We start from the raw sequence: 26,604 nt of genomic DNA, 5'->3' as shown, positions 1-26,604 counted from the left end.
ACACAAACAATAAAAATTTTCTTCTTCTTTTTTCTGTCTTTGTGAATTGTGTGGGCTGTAGCCGCACCTGCATCCTTAAAGCAGCAGCGACAAGCGTGCGTCTGTCTGTTAAAGGGTGGTGACACCCTCAAAATGTGCTACACAAACAATTAAAATATTGTTCTTTTTTTTTCGGTCTTTGTGAAATGTGTGGGCTGTAGCCGCACCTGCATCCTTAAAGCAGCAGCGACAAGCGTGCGTCTGTCTGTTAAAGGGTGGTGTAACTCTCAAAGTGCTCCAAAAAATAAAAAACTATTTTTTTAATGTGTTTGTGACTTGTGTGCGATGTAGCCGCACTTGCATCCTCAAAGCAGCAGCGACAAGCGTGCGTCTGTCTGTTAAAGGGTGGTGACACCCTCAAAGTGTGCTACACAAACAATAAAAAAATCCTTTTTTTTCCGTCTTTGTGAATTGTGTGGGCTGTAGCCGCACTTGCATCCTCAAAGCAGCAGCGACAAGCGTGCGTCTGTCTGTTAAAGGGTGTTGTAACTCTCAAAGTGCTCCAAAAAAAAATTAATTTTTTTTAATGTGTTTGTGACTTGTGTGCGATGTAGCCGCACTTGCATCCTCAGAGCAGCAGCGACAAGCGTGTGTCTGTCTGTTAAAGGGTGGTGACACCCTCAAAGTGTGCTACACAAACAATAAAAATTTTCTTCTTCTTTTTTCTGTCTTTGTGAATTGTGTGGGCTGTAGCCGCACCTGCATCCTTAAAGCAGCAGCGACAAGCGTGCGTCTGTCTGTTAAAGGGTGGTGACACCCTCAAAATGTGCTACACAAACAATTAAAATATTGTTCTTTTTTTTCTGTCTTTGTGAAATGTGTGGGCTGTAGCCGCACCTGCATCCTTAAAGCAGCAGCGACAAGCGTGCGTCTGTCTGTTAAAGGGTGGTGTAACTCTCAAAGTGCTCCAAAAAATAAAAAACTATTTTTTTTATGTGTTTGTGACTTGTGTGCGATGTAGCCGCACTTGCATCCTCAAAGCAGCAGCGACAAGCGTGCGTCTGTCTGTTAAAGGGTGGTGACACCCTCAAAGTGTGCTACACAAACAATAAAAATATTCTTCTTTTTTCTGTCTTTGTGAATTGTGTGGGCTGTAGCCGCACTTGCATCCTCAAAGCAGCAGCGACAAGCGTGCGTCTGTCTGTTAAAGGATTACATCGGTGACAGCATCCAAGTAGGCTTGTCAGACAGTCCGTACCTGTACTGGCAGGAAAAAGAAGCAATTTGGAGGTCCCTGTACAAACTGGCTCTATTTTACCTGAGTTGCCCCCCCTCCAGTGTGTACTCCGAAAGAGTGTTTAGTGCAGCCGGGAACCTTGTCAGCAAAAGGCGTAGGAGGTTGCTTCCACAAAATGTGGAGAAGATGATGTTCATAAAATGAATGATCAACTCTTCCAGGGAGACCAGCCTCCAGAACGTACAGAGGGACGAATTAATACTCTGTGAGGATGAGGATGTACACACTGAAGAGGGTGAGGAATCGGTGGATGAGGAGGATGAGGATGACATCTTGCCTCCGTAGAGCCAGTTTGTGCAGGGACAGATTAATTGCCAGCTTGTTTTGTGGGGGCCCAAACGAACCAATCATTTCAGCCACAGTTGTGTGGCAGACCCTGGCGCTGAAATGATTGGTTTGTTAAAGTGTGCATGTCCTGTTTATACAACATAAGGGTGGGTGGGAGGGCCCAAGGACAATTCCATCTTGCACCTCTTTTTTTTCTTTGCATTATGTACAGTTTGGGGCCTAGTTTTTCAAACTGCCATCCTGTCTGCCACTGCAGTTTCACGCCTAGATGGGTCACGTGTTTATGCCGCCCACTCGTGTCGCTTAGCATAGTCATCCAGCTACCTCGGTGCAACCTTTTGGATATAAAAACACTATTGTGAGGTGTTCAGAATAGACTGGAAATGAGTGGAAATTAAGGTTATTGAGGTTAATAATAGCATAGGAGCAGAAAAACCTACAAATTCTGTGATTTTAGCTGTTTTTATGCTTTTTTTCAAAAAAATACAGATCCAAAACACAAAACCCAGAACCCAAAACACGGGAGGGTGGTTTTGGCAAAACCAATCCAGATCCAAAACACGAAGAAAGATCCAGATCCAAAACCAAAACACAAAACACGAAAAGTGGCCGGTGCACACCCCTAGTCTGTATACATGAATATTTGTGTGGTTTTATATTTAACATTTATATATAAATGTTAAATATAATCGCACATAAATGTAAATGTGTACAGGCTAGTATAAAGAATAAAGTACATATGTCAATCAATTTAGGCAGGTTTGAAATGCTCTAGTTGGACTTACCTGTCGGTGGTCGGTGGTCACCGGGAAGCAGGGACGGAGACTGAGCGGACTTACAAGATGCTGCAGGGACTTATGAGAAAACGTCCCTCTGTCCCTGCAGTTTTCGGGATATTTAAGTATTTTCTTCATATAATGCCATTCTGAGATGGCGTTATATAAAGTAAATATTTTTTGAGTGATTTAACACTTTTTGCTTTACTGAATAGCAAGAAGCGTTAAAGTACTGTAGAGATCAATGGCCTGATCCCTACAGTGCAGTACTCTGCCAGCAAGGAATTAGTGGAGAATAGGGGATTTACATAAAATATACGGAAATCATAGTTTACGTATTTTTTATGTAAAAAAAAACCCATTGCTGAATAGACCCCTTTTGACACTTATTGAATAATGCTAATAATTATTTAACAACATATAGTTGTAAATTGCTATGAGATGAGTTTTGAATGTCAATAACTGATACCTCACTGTCTTTTCTTATTGTGAGTGCTGATTGGATAACAGCAGCCATCCAATTAGAGCCCTCAACTAGTGAGGTGTACCATATTATCTCTGATGCAGGAGAATCTGCCCACCCTGGCTCTTTGGGGGATGTAGAATGGAGCGAGACACTTCAGTTCAGAACTGGACTATTCACTAGTCACTTCCATCAAGGTCCTAAAGGAGTCCAGATAATTCTAACTAATTTTTATGAGTTCTATTTTAAAAAACAGAGGAGGGAAAGAGGGTCTCAAACTAAAATGTCTTAAACCCCAAGGGGTCTTAGTCAGACTCTACCTACACTGGGCGTTCTGTTTGTCTGGGCTGGCGATGTCTACCATTTTTTATTTGTGTGGCTGGAGTTCTATAATAATTCACCAAAATAACAACTTGTAAAGTTACCAGTAAAATACTAATACTGCATATGTTTGCATTATACTCATTCACGTTTTCGAGCATTAATCCTTTGCTTACATTCACATCACTATTCATAAGTTTATTTGTTTGTACTTTCATCTAACATTATATTCTCATTTTAATTTTGAAATTTCTCTCATTTTTATTGTTTGTTTTTAAAGCTCTGCTATTGAATCAAGGTAAGCTAATTTTTCCTACATTTTCATGTTTCTGAATGTTAAAGCGTATTTTCCAGCGGGAGATTAAAGTGTTAGTCTGCATAGAAGTTAAGAACGATATGTGAAATATTTATTACTGTATATTATCCCTTATTGTAGGAAGCAGAATGTTCTGTTGCTGTTTGTTTGCTTTTGTGTAAACTGTAATGGAGATATTGAAAATGTGCATTTGAAAGTATCTATCTATGGGTCTGCTTCATCACGGATCGCAATTGCAACAGTGTACGCAGATCCGCCGATGGTGCGTACTGCGCATGCGTATACACCACAATGCGTGTGCACAGCATACTTGTCTACACTCCCTGAAGTCGCGGGAGGCTCACGATTTTTGGGTAGCCCCTTGCACCCCCGGAAGCGTAGGCAGATCTCCCGCATCCCGCCTACTTCATAGTGAAGTTGGCAGGATGGAGAGATTTTATGGGGAATTTGTGGGTCCATAGGGAGGGGCGGGCTAAATGCTGCGAAGCATTTAGCCCCACACCCACCTCGCGGACTTGCAAATCTCGGACTTTGTTGTGAAAGGGACAGGACCTAATGACGTCTATAGTCTGGCCTGGCCCCCTGAACCGACCAGCAGCATCCCCTTTCAGGACTGCTCCCGGAGAGGAGTTTTCAAAAGTCGGTAAGTATGGTGCGTAGGCCGGGATAGTGATAGCACTGCGATCACGCACGCAGACAGAAAGCCATCACAAAGTGAGTGATGGGGTGTCAGCGTTTGGGGGTGGTGATGGGGAAGTGGTCAGAGAAATGCAGGCGTGCCTGTCCGTTTATAGGAAAAATGCAGGTGTACCTGCGCTATCTCCTTAGTTGTAATGGGAAACGGGGAGGGGGGAAAGAATAAAAGGGGGGGGTTAGAAAGTGGCAAAGTAGATGGAAAACAATAATAGGTTTGGTGTAACTCTTTGGCTGCCACAGACCTTAGTGATCCCTTCCTGAATCACTAGGATATAAACATAAACAAGACCCCATTTGTTAATTGTGCCTGTCCGTTTGAACGCCGTTTCCTGGGTGTGCATAAATTAGCAACTGTGACGGCATACACAGCCTGAGTACTCACTGCATGCGATGACAGCTGCAATTTCTGAGACAGGTCAGGCCTGCTGTAATTGTGCGTGAGGGTCCCATGTTACTCGATGTTACCGATGTATTCGCAGGATTGCGAGGTCCTACGGATGTGAGAAAGCTGTAGTGGGCGTCTCTATGGCGGGTGAGCATTTGCAAAAATTTGCATATTTTTGCAGCAGGACTGCGTGCGTAATCACAGCTGCGATCCCAATAGTGATCCGTAATGAATCAGGCCCTATGTCAGCACTTGGCCATCGATGGTATAGATGTACCCCATGTAACTAAGTAAAACTGTAGTTAAATAACATTAAAATACACAACTCAAAAACCTGTATTTAAATTTGGTGATCTGATGGTAAAATATCTATTTATGTCTCCCGTAAGAGGAAAAGGTCTTATTTGAATTTAGCAATTTAGTTGTTGCTAATCTTGACTTAAAAGATCTGCATCTGAAAACAGTGAAAGCCATAAATGAGAAATCTTCAACAATATTTACAAAGGGTGATGGAGAATTTGGTGGAAGAACAGTTTGTAGAAATCTGCACTTCTATGTGCTTTACACCTGCACCACCATCTAATCCATATATTATACAGAGCGTCTCCCCACCCATGAAGAAGTCACCAGCGGCTGCTCCTTGCCATGCGCCCTCCACCTCCATTTTAAAGTGGTGAACGTAACTTTTTTGCCAGTACTATATAAAGCATTGAACACAGCTGATAAGGAAGGCAAATGAAGGCAACTTTTAATTTCTTACTTTTAAAAGTAAGTTTCAGTGCTGCATTTAATGTGGTGGGTGGAGACATCATCACATTAGTTGGCCCTAGGATCTGATCGAACAAATCCCTGACCTCAAATTGCCAATGACCCTGCCAGGGGCGTATCTATAATGGGTGTAGGATGTGCGGGGAACACGGGCCCCTGGGTACAGGGGGGCCCCGCTCCGCACACCCTGCACCCATAATATTACTTACCTCTCCGAAGTCCCACGTCGGCGCGGGGGTCCGGTGCTGTAAAACGACTGGAAAATGGCTGCGGCGGCCATTTTCCCGTTGTTTGTGCATGCGCAGTACAGGGAAAATAGCCGTTGCGGCCACTTTCCTGGTGACCTGTGCATACACTATAGACTCTGGGCACACTCTAGTGTCCAGAATCTATGGCCGCGTACAGCTCAGTGCGCTGCCGGCCACCGGGCGGAGAGGAGGGGGCCCGTGTCGGAGACTGCACACGGGCCCTCTCCTCTCTAGAAACGCCCTGGATCCTGCTATAGCTTAGCTGAACAGACAAGCTGATTATGCATCATATTTGCAATGCCCCTGAGCCTTTAATTGCTGAGTACTGGAAGCAATCACTCCCCTCTCCCTTCCCACTCTCTATATAATTAGCCTTTTAAATACCACATTATTTAATTCCACAAGATTTGGGATCTATGGTATTGGTCACCTAATACGGTATCCAATCACATGCTCGACATTTACCATGTTGACACTCATTATGTCGACACAACAATGTCGCCACTAGAATGTCGACCTGGCTCAACTTGTCAACAAGCACCAGGTCGACATCCTCAGGATGTTGACATGTTCACAGTGTCAACATCTGAAATGTTGCCATGTGAATTGTTGACATTCTCAGAATGCAGACGGTTAGGCTGTGGGGGGAGGTTAGGGTTAGGCACTATAGGAATGGATAGTGGAAGGGATTAGGATTACTGTAGGTATACTTTCTGGAACGCCCAAGCATAAGATCACTCCGCCAGAAGCTATGGTCACATGACCACCGGGACCTGGAAGAAGACACCACTGCCGCCAGTACTTAGTAAGTAACCGCTGGGCCACCAGGGACATAACAACTGTCACTGTCAACATGCTGACATTTCGACCATGTCGACATTCTCATTTCGACCTAATGCATGTTGACATGAGAACTGTCGACCTAACACACCACACCCCCACAATACCCCTCTCCCTGAGTCCTGTTAATGTCCTTGGTTTGTAACCAGTCTTCTGTCCTCTCTGGACCTCTCTCCTTTTCCTTTGTCACTCCCTCTGTTTCCTGCCCTTGCCCCCCCCCCTCCCCCCCATTTTTTTCCTGCTTTTTTTTTGCTTGCCCTTTACCAAAAATTAAAAGCAGCATTTTGATTATATTTATATTTATGTCCTTATTTGAAAAATGGAAGGGCACAGGGCACGGAAATGTCTAGTTACTAGTTACGGCTCTGCTGTTATGTGTTTATAGCTGTTGCCTTAATAAAAAAACATTGTCTATAAATCAGACAAGGATGTAGTTGCATAAGTTTATGGCTATGCAGCAACCATCTAACAAGTGAAGATTCAGCTGGACCAGTCACCAAACTAACATTGCTAGAATACAGTTTATGCTGCACTTTTACTTTTAAAGATTTTTTAAAAAGGATCAAATTCAAATTTGTTTATTTTTTCTCTCTTTGAATGTCCTCCACATCTCCTGTGCTCAGTGCTATTTTACTGATAAAAGCACTGGAAGGATACAAGATATCCATATGAAGACCAGACCAGCACTGAAAGCCATGCTCTCTCTGTCCTGCAAGCTCTACAGAAATAGTACTGACGCTCTTCTTTCAGTTCATATGTAAAAGATCTAATACTTGAGATTTTGAATTTTGGCTGGGAGAATTATTGTTTAATTATGGTCATTTATTCTTCCCACACAAATATCAATACAATTGTTTTCAAGTACTGTGCTATCAAAATGAATAAACTTAGGCAATCACACTTCCCAAAATAGTTTGTTTCAGGAAAAGTGCTCCCTTGTTCAAGTGCCCACAAAAAAAGATATGGTACTTGCTCCTCCTTACGCGTGCAGAGGCTGGAAGGGGCATAGTGTAGTTATACCCCTCAATTTTCAAATAAGGACATTAGACACGCACCCGAAAAAGGGACTTGGCCTCATGGGGACGGAGCATGACTAATATGATTTGTCCCGTAAGATGATGAGGGGTAGGGTACCAATCTCTTTGTATCACTGTTATTCAAGTGTCACTGCCAATAACAGTGTGAATCCAATGGCTGCAGTGATGATACACAATAATTATGGGTGATGGATTTGAATCCCGGGTATGACAGTAGGGATGGCCATCAACCATCTATGTTTAAAAAAAAAAAAATCAATGGTAGCTGGCCGATGTCAACTAGATTTGACATCGATGGCAGAGAACCAACGGATTTATCTCTGAAGTGGATATGTGCCCAGCACTAGCTGACTGTGGAGTTATCTCTGAAGTGGATAGGCGCTCAGCACTAGCTGACTGCAGAATAATCTCTGAAATGGATAGGCGCTCAGCACTAGCTGACTGCAGAATAATCTCTGAAGTGGATAGGTGCTCAGCACTAGCTGACTGCGGATTAATCTCTGAAGTGGATAAGTGCTTTCTTCGTGGAATGTGCATTTTTTTTTATCATTTTGTGGGTGTATTAATTTCTTTTTTTAAATATTCATTTTTATTGTATTTACATTTTTCCAACTCAGCTTGAGTCCCAGTTTGCAGATTTAATCAAACAAGTCCAATTTGTAGCTTGAATGGAATAGCATTGCAATGCAAGTTACATTTTTGTATATGTTGATACCTTACTACACAGAAGAATAGGAGACAATGGCAGGGAACCCACAGTATAACACTACTGTGCACATAAATGAATTCTGGAAAAATCAATAGAAATTATTAGGTGACTAAAAAAAAAAAAAAAAGAGTTTTCAGTTAGAAAAGCAAATTGAAAACAGTATTTGTAGCACACTCTTCCTGCTCAGTCTGACAGTGCACTGACATCGTCATTCTGTCCTGTCTGTCCTGATCTCCTCAAATTTTATGGACTTCATTTACCAATGCAAAATGCCCAAGATGCAGCAAAAAAAAAAAATGAACAATTTGTGAATGATTTGCATGGTTGGGCCTTCGTACACAGGGCATTGGCCAAGGTGAGAGGGTTCCTTGCAAATTACAGTACAACATAGGAGCACTTGTTTGCCTAGTTTTGGGAGCAGTGCAAAATTTCGATTTTGGGTGGAATGTACTAAGCATTGCATCCGTAATGCGGTACATCCCGCCTCTTATTGGGTACATACTGTGGTCGATTACCCTGGTACGTACCTAGAAATGCAGTTTAATTTGCAAAGAACAGCTCTCCTGATAAGAGCAGTCCTTTGCGATACCCTCGGATAGAGGGTCTTCCGGGTTTAACACCCAGAAGTCTCTCTGGCGTTCTTCTGCACGGGGGGTGATGGGAGAGATCTGATTGGATCCCTCTAAGGGGGCATCCCGAAAAGAAGCCCATAGGCTTCTACTGGGTATCGCTACCTGAAGATGGCGTTACCCACTGGGACGAAGCACCGGAATGCATCGCATCGGTGCTTGGTACATATGGGAAATGCAGTAAAACCAGTGAAAATGGGGGTTTTACCGCATTTTTCACTTTAGTACATCCCTCCCTTCATCTTACTGTACCAAGCATAATGATAAAATAAGGAGTAAAGAGGGGGCTTTTTAGGGGCCTTTATTTCATAAAGTAATTGACTCTTGCACCAGATTTGAGCTGGTGGAGCTTGGCTCTCTTAATACTTTTTAATTGGTTATTTTGCCAAATGTAAGAAGAAAAAAAAGGTTAAAAATCACAAAAGTGCTGTTCCTCTCACTATCCTGGTTAATTTAAGTTACCAAATAGATTAAACTAAGACATATTTTAGGAGAAAACCTAAAAGTTAATGGGGAGGGTGCTTCTAAAACAGTAGGTGATTGATGTGGTATTTACACTATTCTTGCCTCCTGTTACATCCAAGAGAATCCTGAATTTTAGGGAACCCTGCCTGACTCCCAAAAGAGACTTTCCCTCTGGAGGTCTAAAGTTGGCAAAGTATGATGTAGAGCAGTGATTCCCAACCTCTGTTCTCAAGGCACACTAACAGTCCTGGTTTTAGTTATATCCATGATTGTGCACAGATGGTTGAATCAAAACAACTGAGGTACTAATTAAGTCCATGTGCTCAAGTATGGCTATCCCTAAAACCTGGACTGTTAGTGTGCCTTGAGGACTGTGGTTGGGAACCCCTGATGTAGAGTCTTGCCTTTCTGCAAACCCTAGGCTCACAACTAGTTTGGGGAAGCACCGCCGAGGAACAGAGGTCTGCCTGATTCAGAGCCGGACGCTCTGAACGAGCGCCAGCTCTGAATCAGGGCGTTTTTGTTTTTTTTTGGTGCGTCCTCCTGGACGCTCGCATAGCTGTGGGTTACCACCCACAGCTTATGCGAGCGTCCATGATGATGGTCGCGATGGTCAAGACCATCGCGACCATCGGGCTTGCGACGAGACCCTGCGGTAGGGTCTCGGTGACCGCAAGCCCTGGAGTGATTTTGGCTCTGTCAGAGCCAAAATCACTCCCACTGACATCACTAGTGATGTCAGTGGGGCCGGACCCAGACGGTAGGCGTTCCCATGGGAACGCCTCCGTCTGCAGCCACGCCTCCAGCACGCCCACCAAAGGGGGCGTGCTGTCAATCAACATCGACAGCACGCCCCCTTTGGTGCGAGACCCGGAGCGACAGCTTGGCTGTCGCTATCTGGGTCTCGCTCATGTGCACGACGGAGCTCCCTCCGTCGTGCGCATGCGCACTAGGGCACCATCAGGCCCAGAGTGTGCTGGGCAGGCCATATAACATGCATCCAAAGGTCTTCGTACTGTAAGTGAGGTCCTCTGTACTTATGTGAGCATTGTGATGATTGGCTTCCGCTTGTTCTATATACATCCACTTCAAAATAGGGAAGATGATACAAAAGGAAAGTTCCTGTCATCCTAGACAAGTACCAATTTCATTTTTATAAAAATAAATACATAGTACCATGGTTCCCCTAATGCCGTTTCAAGCAATATCTCTCCAGGAATATGAGCATTTTACTCAAGTGCAAAACTGACTCCGAATGCAGGGTATGCCTACAGATATTGGGCTGCAGAAATTTTAGATGACATTGTTATTGCCAGTGTGTGTGAGAACAGTTGTTACATGTGGCATTGGGTGCACCAAGCATGAGAAGAGGATACAATTATATGACTGTGCAATAATTCATTTAAACTGATAAAAATGCAGTTTTATGGCTTGCAAAGCAGCAGTCAAAAACTAGATTTACAGTTTAATAATGATAAATGGAATTACGAGTCTGGCAATTGCAGATCTGGGGATGTTGTAAAAGAAATAGTGAATGTATCAGTTATTATTTTTAGGTGGATACTTTTATGCTGTTGTTCTCAAGGAAATAGACACTGTACAATTATTCTTATCTTCTAACCACAGTCCCATAGAGTCCTAGTCTAAAATATAAATTTTTATTTTTCTCATGAATGGTTCTCCATTCTGTTGTTTCTTTTATACAATACTGGTTCCCACAGATAGGATCTATCATTGTTGTAGCTTTCTCTGGGGCATACCTAGCTATTGCTAAGGGGTTGGGTACGGGATGCTGGTGCTCGGGATACAGGTGGTCAGAATCCTGTTGCTGGCATCTTAACAGGGTTAGAATACCGACACCTGTCGCTAAGTACTGTGGGCCTGATTCAGAGGCGCATGCTATTTGCGTGCGCTCTCTCTGAATCAGGGCGTCCCTATTTTTTTTAATTCCGGCCTCCAGGCCGCTCGCACAGCTGTGGGTGATCACCCACAGCTTGTGTGAGCGGCCCGGCGATGGTCGCTATTATCGCGACCATCAGCATTGCGAGGAGACCCTGTGGTAAGGTCTCAGCACTCGCAATGCCAAGAGGACTTCCAGCTCTAATAGAGCCGGAAGTCCACTACTGACATCACGAGTGATGTCAGTAGGGCTACCCATAACGGCAGGCGTTCCTTCGGGAACGCCTCAGTTTGTTCAGCCACCCCCCCTCCCTGCCTACAAAACGGGGCGAGCTGTCGATCAACAAGACAGCCGCCCCGTTTTGCTGCGAGCTCCGGAGCGAGTGAAGGTCTCACTCACTCCAGGGCTCGCGTGCACACAGGGCCACCATTGACCTGCTTGCGAGTGCTATGCGCTCGCGAGTGGATCTGAATCAGGCCCTGTATCCTAACCCTCACCCACACTGACCACACCCTAAACCTATCCTCCCCCCTATTGCCTAAACCTAACCCCCCCTAGTGCCTAACCCTCCCCCCTAGTGCCTAACCCTCCCCCCTAGTGCCTAACCCTAACGCTGCCCCCTAGTACGTAACCCTAAACATCCCCCTAACCCCACTATTTACCATCGGGATGCCGGCAGTCGGGGTGTGCTGACGCCGCGATTCTGACTGTTGTAGGGATTCCGGCGCTAGCATTCTGAGCGTCAGCATCCCAAAAGCTGGGATTTCAACTACAAATAGAAATATAAAAAATGATCCAATGCGCTGTTATTTAAAGCAGCCAGTAGGGGTTGTCAGCCCCAACAAAATATAGAATATATACAAAAGTGTATACTGGCGCTGAATTAAGTTGCTGTATATAATTAAAACACAGATATGTGTGCAATTTATATCACATTTATTTCATCATATTACTGTAGAACATAAAATAAAAATAGAATGTATAAAATCCCTATGTCTTAGGAGCATAAAATCCAAAGTCCAATACAATCGCTAATGGGGGTCTGTTAAATCCAGTTGATATGACACTGATGTTAGGACTAATTGATATTCCATATGCAGGGTCCAGCAAATATTTACCAAGTGGGTTGTCCTGATTGCTCAGTCCAGATGGTATCTCCTGTGTCCAAATCCTGTTGGTATAAGCACAGAGTGTAGACTGGATAGGACCCACTTGTAGCTGCTTCCCTTTGGTGATAATAACCGTTGTCCCAATATTGATGTGTCAAAATATGCAAGATGGTATAATGGCGTTGTCCCCAAAACGATGAGCGATGGAAATGAAGCTTAACGCATTTCGCTGGCAAATGTACAGTCAGGTGAATAAATATTGGGACATTGACGGAATTTTCATATTTTGGCCTCTATTCACCACCACAATGGCTTTGAAATTAAAAACAAGATGTGCTTTAACTGCAGACTTTCAGATTTAATTTGAGGGTAATTACATCCAAATCAGGTGAACGGTGTAGGAATTACAACGGTTTCTATATGTGCCTCCCACTTTTTAAGGGGTCAAAAGTAATGGGACAAACTAAACAATCCTAAATCTAACTTTCACTTTTTAATACTTTGTTGCAAATCCTTTGCAGGCAATTACAGCCTGAAGTCTGGAACGCATAGACATCACCAGACGCTGGGTTTCATCCCTGGTGATGCTCTGCCAGACCTCTACTGCAAATGTCTTCAGTTCCTGCTTGTTCTTGGGGCATTTTTCCTTCAGTTTTGTCTTCATCAAGTGAAATGCATGCTCAATCGGATTCAGGTTAGGGGATTACCTTGGCCATTGCATAACATTCCACTTTTTAGCCTTAAAAAACTCTTTGGTTGCTTTTGCAGTATGCTTCGGGTCATTATCCATCTGCACTGTGAAGCGCTGTCAAATGAGTTCTGAAGCATTTGACTGAATATGAGCATATAATATTGCCCAAAACACTTCAGAATTCATTTGGCTGCTTTTGTCAGCAGTCACATCATCAATAAATACAAGGGAACCAGTTCCATTGGCAGCCATATATGCCCACGCCATGACACTACCACCACCATGCTTCACTGATGAGGTGGTATGTTTTGGTTCATGAGCAGTTCCTTTCCTTCTCCATACACTTCTCTTCCCATCACTCTGGTACAAGTTGATCTTTGTCTCATCTGTCCATAGGATGTTGTTCCAGAACTGTAATGGCTTTTTTAGTTGTTGTTTGGCAAACTCTATCATCCACCACAGTTGTTTTCCGTGGTCTTCCAGGTCTTTTGGTGTTGCTGAGCTCTCCGGTGCATTCTTTCTCTTTAAGAATGTTCCAAACAGTTGATTTGGCCACACCTAATGTTTTTGCTATCTCTCTGATGGGTTTGTTTTGATTTTTCAGCCTAATGATGGCTTGCTTCACTGATAGTGACCGCTCTTTGGATCTCATATTGAGAGTCGACAGCAACTGATTCCAAATGCAAGTGTCACACCTAGAATCAACTCCAGACCTTTTACCTGCTTAATTGATAATGAAATAACGAGGGAATAGCCCACACCTGTCCATGAAATAGCTTTTGAGTTGATAGTCCCATTACTTTTGGCCCCTTAAAAAGTGTGAGGCACATACAGAACCCGTTGTAATTCCTACACCGTTCACTTGATTTGGATGTAATTACCCTCAAATTAAATCTGAAAGTCTGCAGTTAAAGCACATCTTGTTTGTTTCATTTCAAAGTCATTGTGGTGGTGAATAGAGGCCAAAATATGAAAATTCTGTCAATGTCCCAATATTTATGCACCTGACTGTATATCCAGCTTCTTCAGAAGCATATCTCCAATGTGTTACTCACGCTCCTTAAATACCCTGTTCATTATCAATTAGGGCAAACAGCTGCATATCAATTAAAGCAATCAATTGCACACATGTCCGTTATTATAAAAAATACATATATAATCACAGTTTAAACTTACATTAATGAAGGCAATCCTAAGTAAGTCTAGAACCAAAAGTTTGTCTATTACAACAAGGAAAACTCATTTAGATCGAGTATACCTTATTCCCATACACTTCCTGGTTTCATCCGATCACGTGACTACTACGTGATCCGCGAGCGGATCAGGTGGTATACTGACTCATCCACATCCTGTATACGATGCTGCTAAGCAACGCTCCAACGTTGATTGGTCTATACTAAGTTTGATGTCATACATCCCTTAGATTCACCCGATCACGTGACCATCACATGATACGGAAGTGAACCAGATGGTGCATTAAAACCAATCATCTATTTGTATCACCTGTTACTAAGCAACTTACCCAATACTTAGTGATGTTGTTAGCTGTTATTCGCGATCATTGGATTATTACATTTGATCTTACTAAGTATATATTTCTTTGACTCATGAGTATCATATTTTATAAACATTCATATCTGTATAAATATAGTGTATTACATACATTTAAATGATTAAAAGAATACATATATATACACAAAATCACCAGTATGACATAGTTGGTGAAATTAATATGAACCCCATGCATATCATAACAAATAGTTCTTAATCTATAACATTATTGAGGTATAACATCAACCTCTGAACAAAAGTAAATACAATTTTATTAATTAATTTCTTTTGATTCATTTTTATTTACTTTTGTTCAGAGGTTGATGTTATACCTCAATAATGTTATAGATTAAGAACTATTTGTTATGATATGCATGGGGTTCATATTAATTTCACCAACTATGTCATACTGGTGATTTTGTGTATATATATGTATTCTTTTAATCATTTAAATGTATGTAATACACTATATTTATACAGATATGAATGTTTATAAAATATGATACTCATGAGTCAAAGAAATATATACTTAGTAAGATCAAATGTAATAATCCAATGATCGCGAATAACAGCTAACAACATCACTAAGTATTGGGTAAGTTGCTTAGTAACAGGTGATACAAATAGATGATTGGTTTTAATGCACCATCTGGTTCACTTCCGTATCATGTGATGGTCACGTGATCGAGTGAATCTAAGGGATGTATGACATCAAACTTAGTATAGACCAATCAACGTTGGAGCGTTGCTTAGCAGCATCGTATACAGGATGTGGATGAGTCAGTATACCACCTGATCCGCTCGCGGATCACGTGGTAGTCACGTGATCGGATGAAACCAGGAAGTGTATGGGAATAAGGTATACTCGATCTAAATGAGTTTTCATTGTTGTAATAGACAAACTTTTGGTTCTAGACTTACTTAGGATTGCCTTCATTAATGTAAGATTAAACTGTGATTATATATGTATTTTTTATAATAACGGACATGTGTGCAATTGATTGCTTTAATTGATATGCAGCTGTTTGCCCTAATTGATAATGAACAGGGTATTTAAGGAGCGTGAATAACACATTGGAGATATGCTTCTGAAGAAGCTGGATATACATTTGCCAGCGAAACGAAGCTTCATTTCCATCGCTCATCGTTTTGGGGACAACGCCATTATACCATCTTGCATATTTTGACACATCAATATTGGGACAATGGCTATTATCACCAAAGGGAAGCAGCTACAAGTGGGTCCTATCCAGTCTACACTCTGTGCTTATACCAACAGGATTTGGACATAGGAGATACCATCTGGACTGAGCAATCAGGACAACCCACTTGGTAAATATTTGCTGGACCCTGCATATGGAATATCAATTAGTGCTAACATCAGTGTCATATCAACTGGATTTAACAGTCCCCCATTAGCGATTGTATTGGACTTTGGATTTTATGCTCCTAAGACATAGAGATTTTATACCTTCTATTTTTATTTTATGTTCTACAGTAATATGATGAAATAAATGTGATATAAATTGCACACATATCTGTGTTTTAATTATATACAGCAACTTAATTCAGCGCCGGTATACACTTTTGTAGGGATTTCAACTACATCCTACATCGCTTGCTAAGAAACTTCCAGGGGTAGAGCTTAAGCTTGAGCTCTACTAGCTAAGTTTAGCTTTGAATGGAAGCAGCAGGGCCTGTAGTTGTAATAATGCACCAACAGGATTAGAAAGTAAAAGGTCTCCTTGCCAGACCAAGTAATCCAATAATAGACTGTCTATGTCCACTTTAATGCTTAAAGGATAATTTCTCAGAGAAATGAAAATTCAGTTTCGAGTTTTATATTAGAAGTCATACCCCATCCCAGAAGTTGACTAAAGGTGCATACACATGGGACGATTTTTATGAACGATATGGACGATAACGATACCATTCAACGATATATCGTTCAGTGTGTATGCAGTGAACGACCAACGATGCGCGCTCCCGCTGGGCTATAACGATATCTTTGGTCGTCCGTACATGCAGGCCAATCTGACAATATCGTCAAGAATTGCCTAAGATTTGATATAAAAATGTTTAGAATAATACAAAGAATATATTTATAACTTATAAACATCTTCTTTGTTTATTGTAATCATTTTCATAGTTAACATTCACCTGCTTTGTGGAGCTCGTTGTGACTGCAGGGAGATGAGAGATGAGGCAACAACAGCTCAGCCTCGCTTCTGTATAGTCAGACACTGCTTGCAGAGCTGGGGACGGGGCCACACCACTGGCAGTAAGCTGCATAGAAAGAGAGCTAATAGAGGCATGCTTCTGAGTATGGGGGATGCACCTTGAGCATTGATGGACACCTTGGATGTGTCAGGTGACCAGGGTGTGCACTGCAGTGTTTAGAGATCGGAGCTCAGTTAGCAGAACGAAGAAAAGAAACAGTAATGCAGGTAGGAGACTCAAAGGACACTAAAGCTTAGTGTAGTGAGGGGAGAGTTACAGTGAGTACAGGCTCCCAGCACTCAGACTCATCTCCATGTGTGCCTCCCCAACCATTGACCTGACCACACGTCATTGCTTCACTGTAAGGTCTCAGCCTGTCACCATCCACACTTGCTCTGCTTTTCTATAGCATGTAGGATGCACCTAAGGTCATCATAGCACGCAGAAGCCTAAATGTAACAAATAAAAGCCCTATCAATTAATATTATCCTAAAGCCAACCTTATAAAGACCTGCATGAGTTAGCTTGGGAAAGTGACACAGGGTGGACACTAGTACCTGGCAAGTGAACCAAAATAAGAGCAAATCTATATAAAGCTCCTGTTTTGCTAAGAATCAAAGATAATTATTACAATGTTTTCTACTGTTATCAAGGCGTCTTTACTCCATCTTTCCCTCTATGCTGGAGATTTTGTAGGCACAGAGGCACTCTGCTACACTTTTGGGGGTCATGCCCAAAGCTAGTCCTATACAGGGCCATAATACATGCTTTCATAAAGTCCATAACTAATATTTAAACTAGGGATGTGCAGGCTCGGATAGGTTCGAGTTTGCACGTGGAGTTCGGATTTTTCCCTCCAAAATAACGGAACTCAGAAAGAGGCAAAACGTCATCTTACATGGACGAACATCATCATTCCTGGACTTTTGTCCAGGAATGATGATGTTCGTCCATGTAAGATGACGTTTTGCCTCTTTCTGAGTTCCGTTTTTTTGGAGGGAAAAATCCGAACTCCACGTGCAAACTCGAACCTATCCGAGCCTGCACATCCCTAATTTAAACTCGCCATTCTGCTCACTTTTTCCCAGGTCCCATCCAGAAACTTCTAGACACATTCAAAAACTTGTCAAACATATCCTTATTGCAGCTAAATGTCAGATCACTCACCTCTCATCCACTGCCAATCTCAATAACTTATGGTCAACCTCTCGTATGGAAAATGATTCAACCAGTTTACGTAACACCCCAGACAGCTTTAGATAAACGTGGCCTTCCAGGACCGAACTCCATTTGAATACTGTTTATTGTGATCTCAAATTCCATACCTGTATTCTAGAAATGCAGCAATCTCCCACACCATCTCCATTCCCCTTTTCTCGATGGTCTTGGCAGGGACAACAAATCTGTTCTTATTGGTTACTGTTGCTTGTTCTCCTCAATGGGTTTGGCTAGTGCTTTATATTCTTAATCGTTTGCATGTGCAGCCTACATCAAATTTGTTACCAGGGGCCTATTTATCAATATTATTTTTACTAAAAATTTTTTTTAAATGGGGTGTATTCACACCCGTTTCATATTATTTTAGTATCACACACATTTATTAAAGGGCATTTAGAGTAGTTTTCAATAAATACTCTATGCCCTTTAATACGCATATTTTTAGTATGCATATTGCATTTGCCATACTTATAATGGGAAATATGATCTGCCTGAGATTTACTAAAAATAAATTGTAAAAAATTAAATGGGAAAGCCTTGTGGTAATAACGCCACCTTCAGATGGCATTATTGGGGCTTTCCCCTCAGTCCCCCGACTCTTGCTCTGCTCTGACAGGCAGAGTAGAGCCAGGAGCCAGCCCCCGTAGACCACAAGCTGATCACTAGAAAAAAAATAGTTTAAAAAACCCCCAAAACACATGATTCCAGGGACCGGAGATCGGTGCTCCGGTGAGATCCTCTGGGGCTCCGGTAAGCTGGTCTCTGGACTCCTGCACTGTGACCCTGGTCAGCTGCTGCATAGAACAGCTAACTAGGGGCACAGCGGAGGAGCCGGGAGACCAGCTGACTGGAGCCCCAGAGAGAGGACCTGACTGGAGCGCCGATGGCAAGCTCTGTCCCTGCATGCGATTTTTGATACATCCTTGCATTGCAATATTGGGCGAATTTATCACAGCCAATCCGCATCTGAGGTGCGGATTGTGATAAATATGCCCCCTAGAGGTTTTTATTTATTATTATATTTGGTGATTGGGTCCCCTTCCTTCCTCCACTCCTTTCCCTCATTCCGCTGGGTGCACCCCACCACCTTTCCCCCCCTATAAATTTTATATGCTATGTTGATATCTGTTTTTTGTTTCTCCCATTATAACTTGTGGAAACCAATAAAAAGTTATTTTAAAATAAAACCTTGACATCAAATCTCTGCATCATGCAATAGTGTGAGCGCCTTTGGTCAAGTCAGGTGAGTTTATGTATTTATTATTAGAGATGTGCGCCGATCCCCGTGTTTTGGTTCTAATCCATCGTCTTATTTTGGTTTTGCCAAAACCTCCTCACATGTTTTGGTTCTGTATTTTTTTTTTAAAATTGATAAAAACAGCTACAATAACATAATTTGTGCCTGTTTTTGTTCCTACAATATTGTTAATCTCAAGAACATTAATTGCGAGTCACTTTCAGTCAACCCCCGCTAGAAAGAACCCGATCCTGGTTGTGAAAATACAGGGGGGATGAGGGGAATCATGGTGAGGTCCCCCATATTTTACACAGCTAGCACTGGGCTCTTTCTAGCGGGGATGTAATGCCACAGCAGGGGAACATGCTTCACCTAGTCCCGCTGTGAAAGCATTCAGCACCCCCTACTAGTCAGCCGAGGCCGTGAATCCACGAGAAGTCGCGACCCCTCCAATAAAGGGGTTCCCTCTACCGGGGACACCTCAGGCCCAGGCTGATAACCTGGGGCTATGCTCGGCACCCCTGATGGCGGCGGGTGCTGCGTTTATGGTGTAAAAGGTGTGTGTGTGAATGTGTAATAAAAGAATACAATATTCGGTGTGTGTCCTATCTTTTTTTGACTATTTCTTTTACAGGGGGACTACAGGCACCAGCTGGGCCTTAATGCCCTGCTTCCTGGTATTTGTGGTTTTTGTAATGGCAAGCGGGGCAGGCTTGTTGGAACCTGTAATCCTCCTGTAAGAGACAGTAGTATTTTTTTCACCATGGACTCTGCACCCACCGCCACCAGGAGTGCTGAGCATAGCTTTGGCAAGGGGACCCAGTGAAACATGTCCCCCTGCTGTGGAATTACATCCCCGCTAGAGAGCACGGTGCTGGTTGTTAAAAATACAGGGGACTCCTACTTAATATTTCCCCCTTATTTTCACAACCGGGCCTGGCTCAGGAACCGGGTGCTGTTTGTGTAAAATAAAGGGGACCCCTACGTTTTTTTCCCCCTGTATTTTCAAAACCAGGACCGGCTAAAAATAGCTCGGTGCTGGTTGAACTTTGGGTGGAGGGGACACCACAGCATTTAAAAAAATATATATATCTATTTTTTTACAATATTTAACTTGTTTTTTTACAATATAGCTAACTATGTGCAGGCTTGTGTATCTGTTCCAATCAGTGGCTGCTACCATGGTAACAGGCCGCTGGTTGCATTAGCGCACGCAGAGGGGCTTTCTGAGTACCCAGAAACCCCCCCCCCACTAACAGACTGGAGAGCAGGCACCATCTACTTAAGCCCCGCCCCCTCATTGCAAAATACAGCGATTCGAGGGTCAATCGGGAGGAGGCGGAGCCAATATGACGTAATTCCATTAGAATCACATCATTTGGTCCCGCCCCCTCCCGATTGACCCGCGTATCGTGGCAGTTTGACGCTAGGGGGAGGGGCCTAATGACATGGTGCCAGCCTTCCCAGGTCCCATCCTTATCAGGTCTATAACCCGCAGCTGCTGCAAGGTAAGTGTGTGTGTAATGTATGTGTGACATACAGTAGGTATATGTGTAGGGTATGTGTGACATGTATGTGTCTGTGTGTATGTATATATATATATATATATATATGTGTGTGTGTGTGTGTGTGTGTGTGTATGTATGTATGTATGTATGTATAGATAGATAGATAGATACATATGTATATGCAGTGCATCCGGAAAGTATTCACAGCACTTCACTTTTTCCACAGTTATGTTACAGCCTTATTCCAAAATGGAATAAATTAATTTATGTCCTCAAAATTCTACACATAATACCCCATAATGACAACGTGTAAAAAGTTTTTTTGAGATTTTTGCAAATTGAATAAAAAATCACGTATACATAAATATTCACAGCCTTTGCCATGAAGCTCAAAATTGAGCTCAGGTGCATCCTGTTTCCACTGATCATCCTTGAGATGTTCCTACAGCTTAATTGTTGTCTACCTGTGGTAAATTCAGTTGTTTGGATATGAAAGGCATACACCTGTCTATATAAGGTCCCACACTTGACAGTGCATGTCAGAGCACCATCCAAGTACAAGGAATTGTCTGTAGACCTCCGAGACAGGATTGACTTGAGGCACAAATTTGGGGAAGGGTACAGAAAAATATCTGCTGCTTTGAAGGTCCCAATGAGCACAGTGGCCTCCATTTTCCATAAATGGAAGAAGTTCAGAACCACCAGGACTCTTCCTAGAGTTGGCAAGCCGTCTAAACAGAGATCTTGGGAGAAGGGCCCTAGTCAGGGAAGTCACCAAGAACCCGATGGGCACTCTGTCAGAGCTACAGCATTCCTCTGTGGAGAGAAGAGAATCTTCCAGAACGACAACCATCTCTGCAGCAATCCACCAATCAGGCCTGTATGGTAGAGTGGCGAGACGGAAACCACTCCTTAGTAAAAAGCACATGGCAGCCTGCCTGGAGTTTGCCAAAATGCACCTGAAGGACTCTCGGACCATGAGTAACAAAATTCTCTGGTCTGATGAGACAAAGGTTTTACTTTTTGGCGTCAATGCCAGGCGTTGTTTGAAGGAAACCAAGCACCGTCATCACCAGGCCAATACCATCCCTACTGTGAAGCATGGTGGTGGCAGCAGCATGCTGTGGGGATGTTTTTCAGCAGCAGGAACTGGGAGACTAGTCAGGATAGAGGGAAAGATGAATGCAGCAATGTACAGAGACATCCTGGATGAAAACCTGCTCCAGAGCTCTCTTGACCTCAGACTGGGGCGACGGTTCATCTTTCAGCAGGACAACGACCCTAAGCACACAGTCAAGATATCAAAGGAGTGGCTTCAGGACAACTCTGTGAATGTCCTTGAGCGGCCCAGCCAGAGCTCAGACTTGAATCCAATTGAACATCTCTGGAGAGATCTGATAACAGCTGTGCACCAACGCTTTCCATCCAACCTGATGGAGCTTGAGAGGTGCTGCAAATAGGAATGGGTGAAGCTGCCCAAAAATAGGTGTGCCAAGCTTGTGGCATCATATTCAAAAAGACTTGAGGCTGTAATTGCTGCCAAGGTGCATCAACAAAGTATTGAGCAAAGGCTGTGAATACTAATGTACTTTCTTAGTTGTGTTTTTATTAAATTTGCAAAAATCTCAAAAAAACTTTTTACACGTTGTCATTATGAGGTATTGTGTGTACAATTTTGAGGACAAAAATGAATTTATTCCACTTTGGAATAAGGCTGTAACATAACAAAATGTGGAAAAAGTGAAGCGTTGTAAATATAAGTGTGTGTGTGGAAAGTTCCCTGTAAAAATCCTGCGTTTGCCCCTGGGTTGGTTGAGAATGGATGTCACTCAGCCAGCGCTTCCCCATAGACTTCTATGGGCCCTTGGAAGTCTATGGGGACATGTTGATTGGCTGAGACAGCCATTCTCTGCCAACCAACGGCCTGTTACCATGGTAGTGGCCGCTGGATGGATCCGACAGTCTTTACTGCGGCTCCAAAACTTGGGAGATCCGACAATGCTAAGATGGTGTTTTGCACCGTTTTTTAATCCGGAGCTGGTGAGAAGAGCTGGGACCCGGATCTACTTAGAACGGGTAAGTACTAAGTACGGGTGGGTTTGGTTTCCAGGAAACGGAACCCGCTCATCTCTATTATATAGATAGTTTAGGTTATACATATTACCAGCTCATACCTTTAGCTGTAGATTAATATAAAACTTGGGGATTGAACTTGCTGTAACATTTAAAGAAAAGTTTTTTTTCAACCCTAATTATGAATCTAGACTTACATCGCACTTGACATCTCATTAAATATTTGTGTCCCCAGTTCTTAGATCCTAAATGTGTCTGTCTTCCTTTAATGCTGTATAAACATCCATTTGGTACTTTGCACAAATCATAGGCTCTTATTTTATCTCTAATCTTGACATTTCTGGAAATATTGCTTTGATAGTATTTAGAATATGAATTAGGAAGAACTTAAATATTGCTGGGAACTAAGAAGCACTTAACCCATTTAGAGATACTTACCTCCAACTGTTCCTACCATCCATTAACTCCCATGTTATGATTTTCTTGTACTCATGTGATAACTGTTATGCTACAGTAGCTGCATATTGCTAACTGTCCCTGATATCCAGAGGTTGTGTCACATTTTAGAGCAGATTTTTTTCCTGAAATTGTTTTAACTGGAAATATCCCTATTCTTTGATATTGACCAGTTGCAGAATTAATTATTTTTCCCCGTTAGAAGTAATTCTTACCTTCAGTGGTGTCACCCAGTGCACTATTGTGGGTTTCTGTGCTCGCTGAAGGTGTGACCTAATGTCCACGATGCCACGCCCCCTGGTGTATGATGTTTTGGGGCCAGGTGTCACGCCCTCATTCTTGTCACGCTGGGAGGTTGCCCATCGCTCCAAGAGCTGCTGGACAGTCTCCAACATCTCCTGACTCCCGACAGTGTGGATGACGCACGCTTGCGTACTTCATCCATCTCAGTGACACCATCCAAGGAGGTGACACCAAAATAACATTGCTGCCCTGCTATTTTGGTGTCACCCAGTGCGGTTCATACCCCCTAGTGATACCACGGCTTACTGTCCATCCTTCTAGGCTGCCAATGACAGTTGACAAGCAATACTACATCTTACCTGTTTATCTGTTTCTTGATACCAAGTTATGTTTAATTACTGTCTTTGTTCCCAATTATAAATTGGTGTGGAGCATATTATTTACTAATAACATAAATGTTAATGAACAGTGTTTCTAAAGCCTTGGTTAGAGTTAGACTCATGGTTTGCTTAATCATCCGTGTAAATAGCAGATGACCACAGATCCCTTGAAATTAGTATGTATTTTGTAAAAAGGGCAAAAAAGGACAAATTTAAGCTTTTTTGAGACACTTAGCTAGAAAAATATTATAGTAATGTGGGTATGAATAAGTATAAAACTTCTCTTTTTTTAAGGTGTTTATATTAAAAGCTAACAATATATCCGGTGAATAAGATACAAATCGTAAAAATTACATATGTATAAAGAAAAATTATATTGCTAACAATAAATTAAATATTAATCCAAAATCAAATGGACATATTTAATCATAAAAGAGAGATTATATATTGATATAGATTAGAACAATACATTTTGGTGCGGAATCATTACCTATGTTACTCTTGAAATTCGTACCTTTTATGTCCCTTTTATTATGGAAATGGAAATCAACACAGGAAAATCTTCTAAAAGCTTTTATGTGAACAACATAAAGGGCTGCCTATATTCATGTTTATTATTATTTCTAAAGTGCATTTGACTAGGATCTGAGCGATGTCTTATATTAAATATGCATTCCTACGCATTCGTAATGTCTTCAGATTTAGGGGTCTATTTACTAAGCAGTGTTATGAGAAGTGAAGAGTGAAAAGTGATAAGGTGCCAGCCAATCAGCTCCTAACTGCCATCTCACAGACTGTGTTTGAAAAATGACAGTTGGGGGCTGATTGGCTGGCACCGTATCACTTTTCACTCTTCACTTTTCACTTCTCCTAACACTGCTTAGTAAATAGACCCCTTAATTTGGGTAGCGTACTGTAGGTAGAATAACCTATAGCCAATCAGATCATCTGAATGCTCACCGCATAGATACTGTTACTGCAATTTTACGAACAGTAGAGTGTGCTGATCTTGTGAGATGCATTGGACCTACCTACTTGTGATCGTGTTAGTGGGGATAGAGCTGCATAGAACAGAGGCAGTGCCATTCTGGTAAGACCAGAACAGTGGAAGAAGCAGGATCCGCCAACAGCAAAGTGAAGCATTGTTGTGTGAAATACAGCTCTATATGAAATGGTATGTGGTCAGGAAGCCAGCGGTTGGCATTTCGACTGTGAAATCCTGGCATGGGACTAATGATAGGCATCGAAATCCTGACACATATCATTATCCACCCGCCAGAATCCCGACGCCAGGCATATTGAATGAAGGAAAGCCAGGCGTCGCGAGCGGACAGCCGTGGGGGGGATGGTTAGGTTTAAGGTTAGGCTAGGGGAAGGGGGAGTTAGGGTTAGGCACCCCTGGGGGAGGTTAGGGTTAGGGTTAGGCACTAGGGGAGGAAAGTTAGGGTTAGGCATCCCTAAAGGAGGGTTAGGGGGGGAAAGGGTTGGGGATAGTTAAAATACTTACCCTGTCGGGATCTTCCGTCTTCTGCCTTCCGGCGTCAGTCTTACATCCGATTCCATATGAAATATATAGTAAATAAATATCAAACCTAAAAGTCTACATTAATTAAACTGCATTATCCTGTATGAAATGATCACTTAGCCTAAAGTTGCTTCCAAGAAATGATCTGTTACTGTCACAGAACTTGAGATGTTTGCCATTGTATTTACGGTATGTTTCCTGTGCAATTAATGAACCCCGCAAAAAATCTGTTTTGAGCAGGGGCGTAACTAGGTATTTGAAGACCCCATAGCAAAAGTTTTATAAGGACCCCTGTGTACCATCCAATGGTGAAAAATGTATATAACACATGTAACTTTGATAAGGAAGATGAGTCCCTGTCAGCTTTGGGCCCCATAGCAGCTGCACTCCCTTGCACCTATGGCAGTTACGCCCATGCTTTTGAGGATTCATGGGGTTAATGATGTGCAGTGTGCGGATGTTCCATATACTCACGTGATACAATCCCATGTAAATATTGTTTCAGTTCTGCATTTGGGTTTCTGTCAGTGACATAAGAGGGACTGGACAACAGAACGACATGTGGCTAAACCACTCTGAATGCAGCTTATAGCAAGACCTCCTCTGTTTCATCAGTTCAGAAGGGTCATTGTTATATCTCTAGCATCCATGCTATGGGCATCAGAGTGTAAGGATCTCTTATAAGATACACCCCTTAGGCACATGTGCTTGCTTAGAGGGTAAACACGATGGCTCATATGAAATTTTTACATAAAGTCTTTCTTAATCAGCCCATGAGTAGTGGCCATAGCTAGAGAAAAGAAGGATTTTACAACAATATTATGGTGAAAAGTCACATGACAGTGGAAAAAATCAGATGGTCTCTGTCCTGCTAAATGTCGAGTTTAGATGGTGCATAGTTACAGTGAAGACTGCATTCTGGCCGGACCAAATTGCAATATATAGCACCTATCCTTGTGTATCAATGCCTGTTTCCCTATAGATTGTAAGCTTGCAAGCAGGGCCCTCTTACCTCTATGTCTTTCTGTTATTACCCTGTTTTGTTCTATCAATGTTTCCAATTATAAAGCGCAACGGAATATGCTGCGCTATATAAGAAACTGTTAATAAATAAATAAATAAGACTGAACAGACCATGGGCCTGATTCAGAGCCGCTCTTAAGCGGCCGCTCGTTCGCTCCGAGCGATGTTCGCACAGCGCATGCGTACGGCTCGTAATACGCATGCGTGAACCAGTCAGTGCGGTCGAAATTCATGTGCTCGCAAAATAGCGAAT

At 42.5% G+C, this 26,604-nt stretch overlaps 1 protein-coding gene across 7 annotated transcripts in view; it reads left to right on the top strand.

Annotated features, from left to right (window-relative positions):
• The window catches only part of SLC8A3 (solute carrier family 8 member A3), a 410,207-nt gene that overhangs the window by 358,122 nt on the left and 25,481 nt on the right, over positions 1-26,604 (top strand). For 5 of the 7 annotated variants that reach the window (XM_088471212.1, XM_088471214.1, XM_088471218.1 and 2 more), the window contains one exon: positions 3,405-3,422. The exons of the other annotated variants lie outside the window; for them this stretch is intronic. In XM_088471212.1, coding sequence (XP_088327338.1) covers positions 3,405-3,422 — 18 coding nt within the window. The remainder of the gene's footprint in view (positions 1-3,404; positions 3,423-26,604) is intronic. 7 annotated transcript variants of the gene reach the window in all.

This window comes from Taudactylus pleione, unplaced genomic scaffold, assembly GCF_031769625.1.
Source record: "Taudactylus pleione unplaced genomic scaffold, aTauple2 ptg000113l, whole genome shotgun sequence".
NCBI classification, from domain to species: Eukaryota; Metazoa; Chordata; class Amphibia; order Anura; family Myobatrachidae; genus Taudactylus; species Taudactylus pleione.
This window is presented reverse-complemented; position numbering and strand designations above follow the sequence as displayed.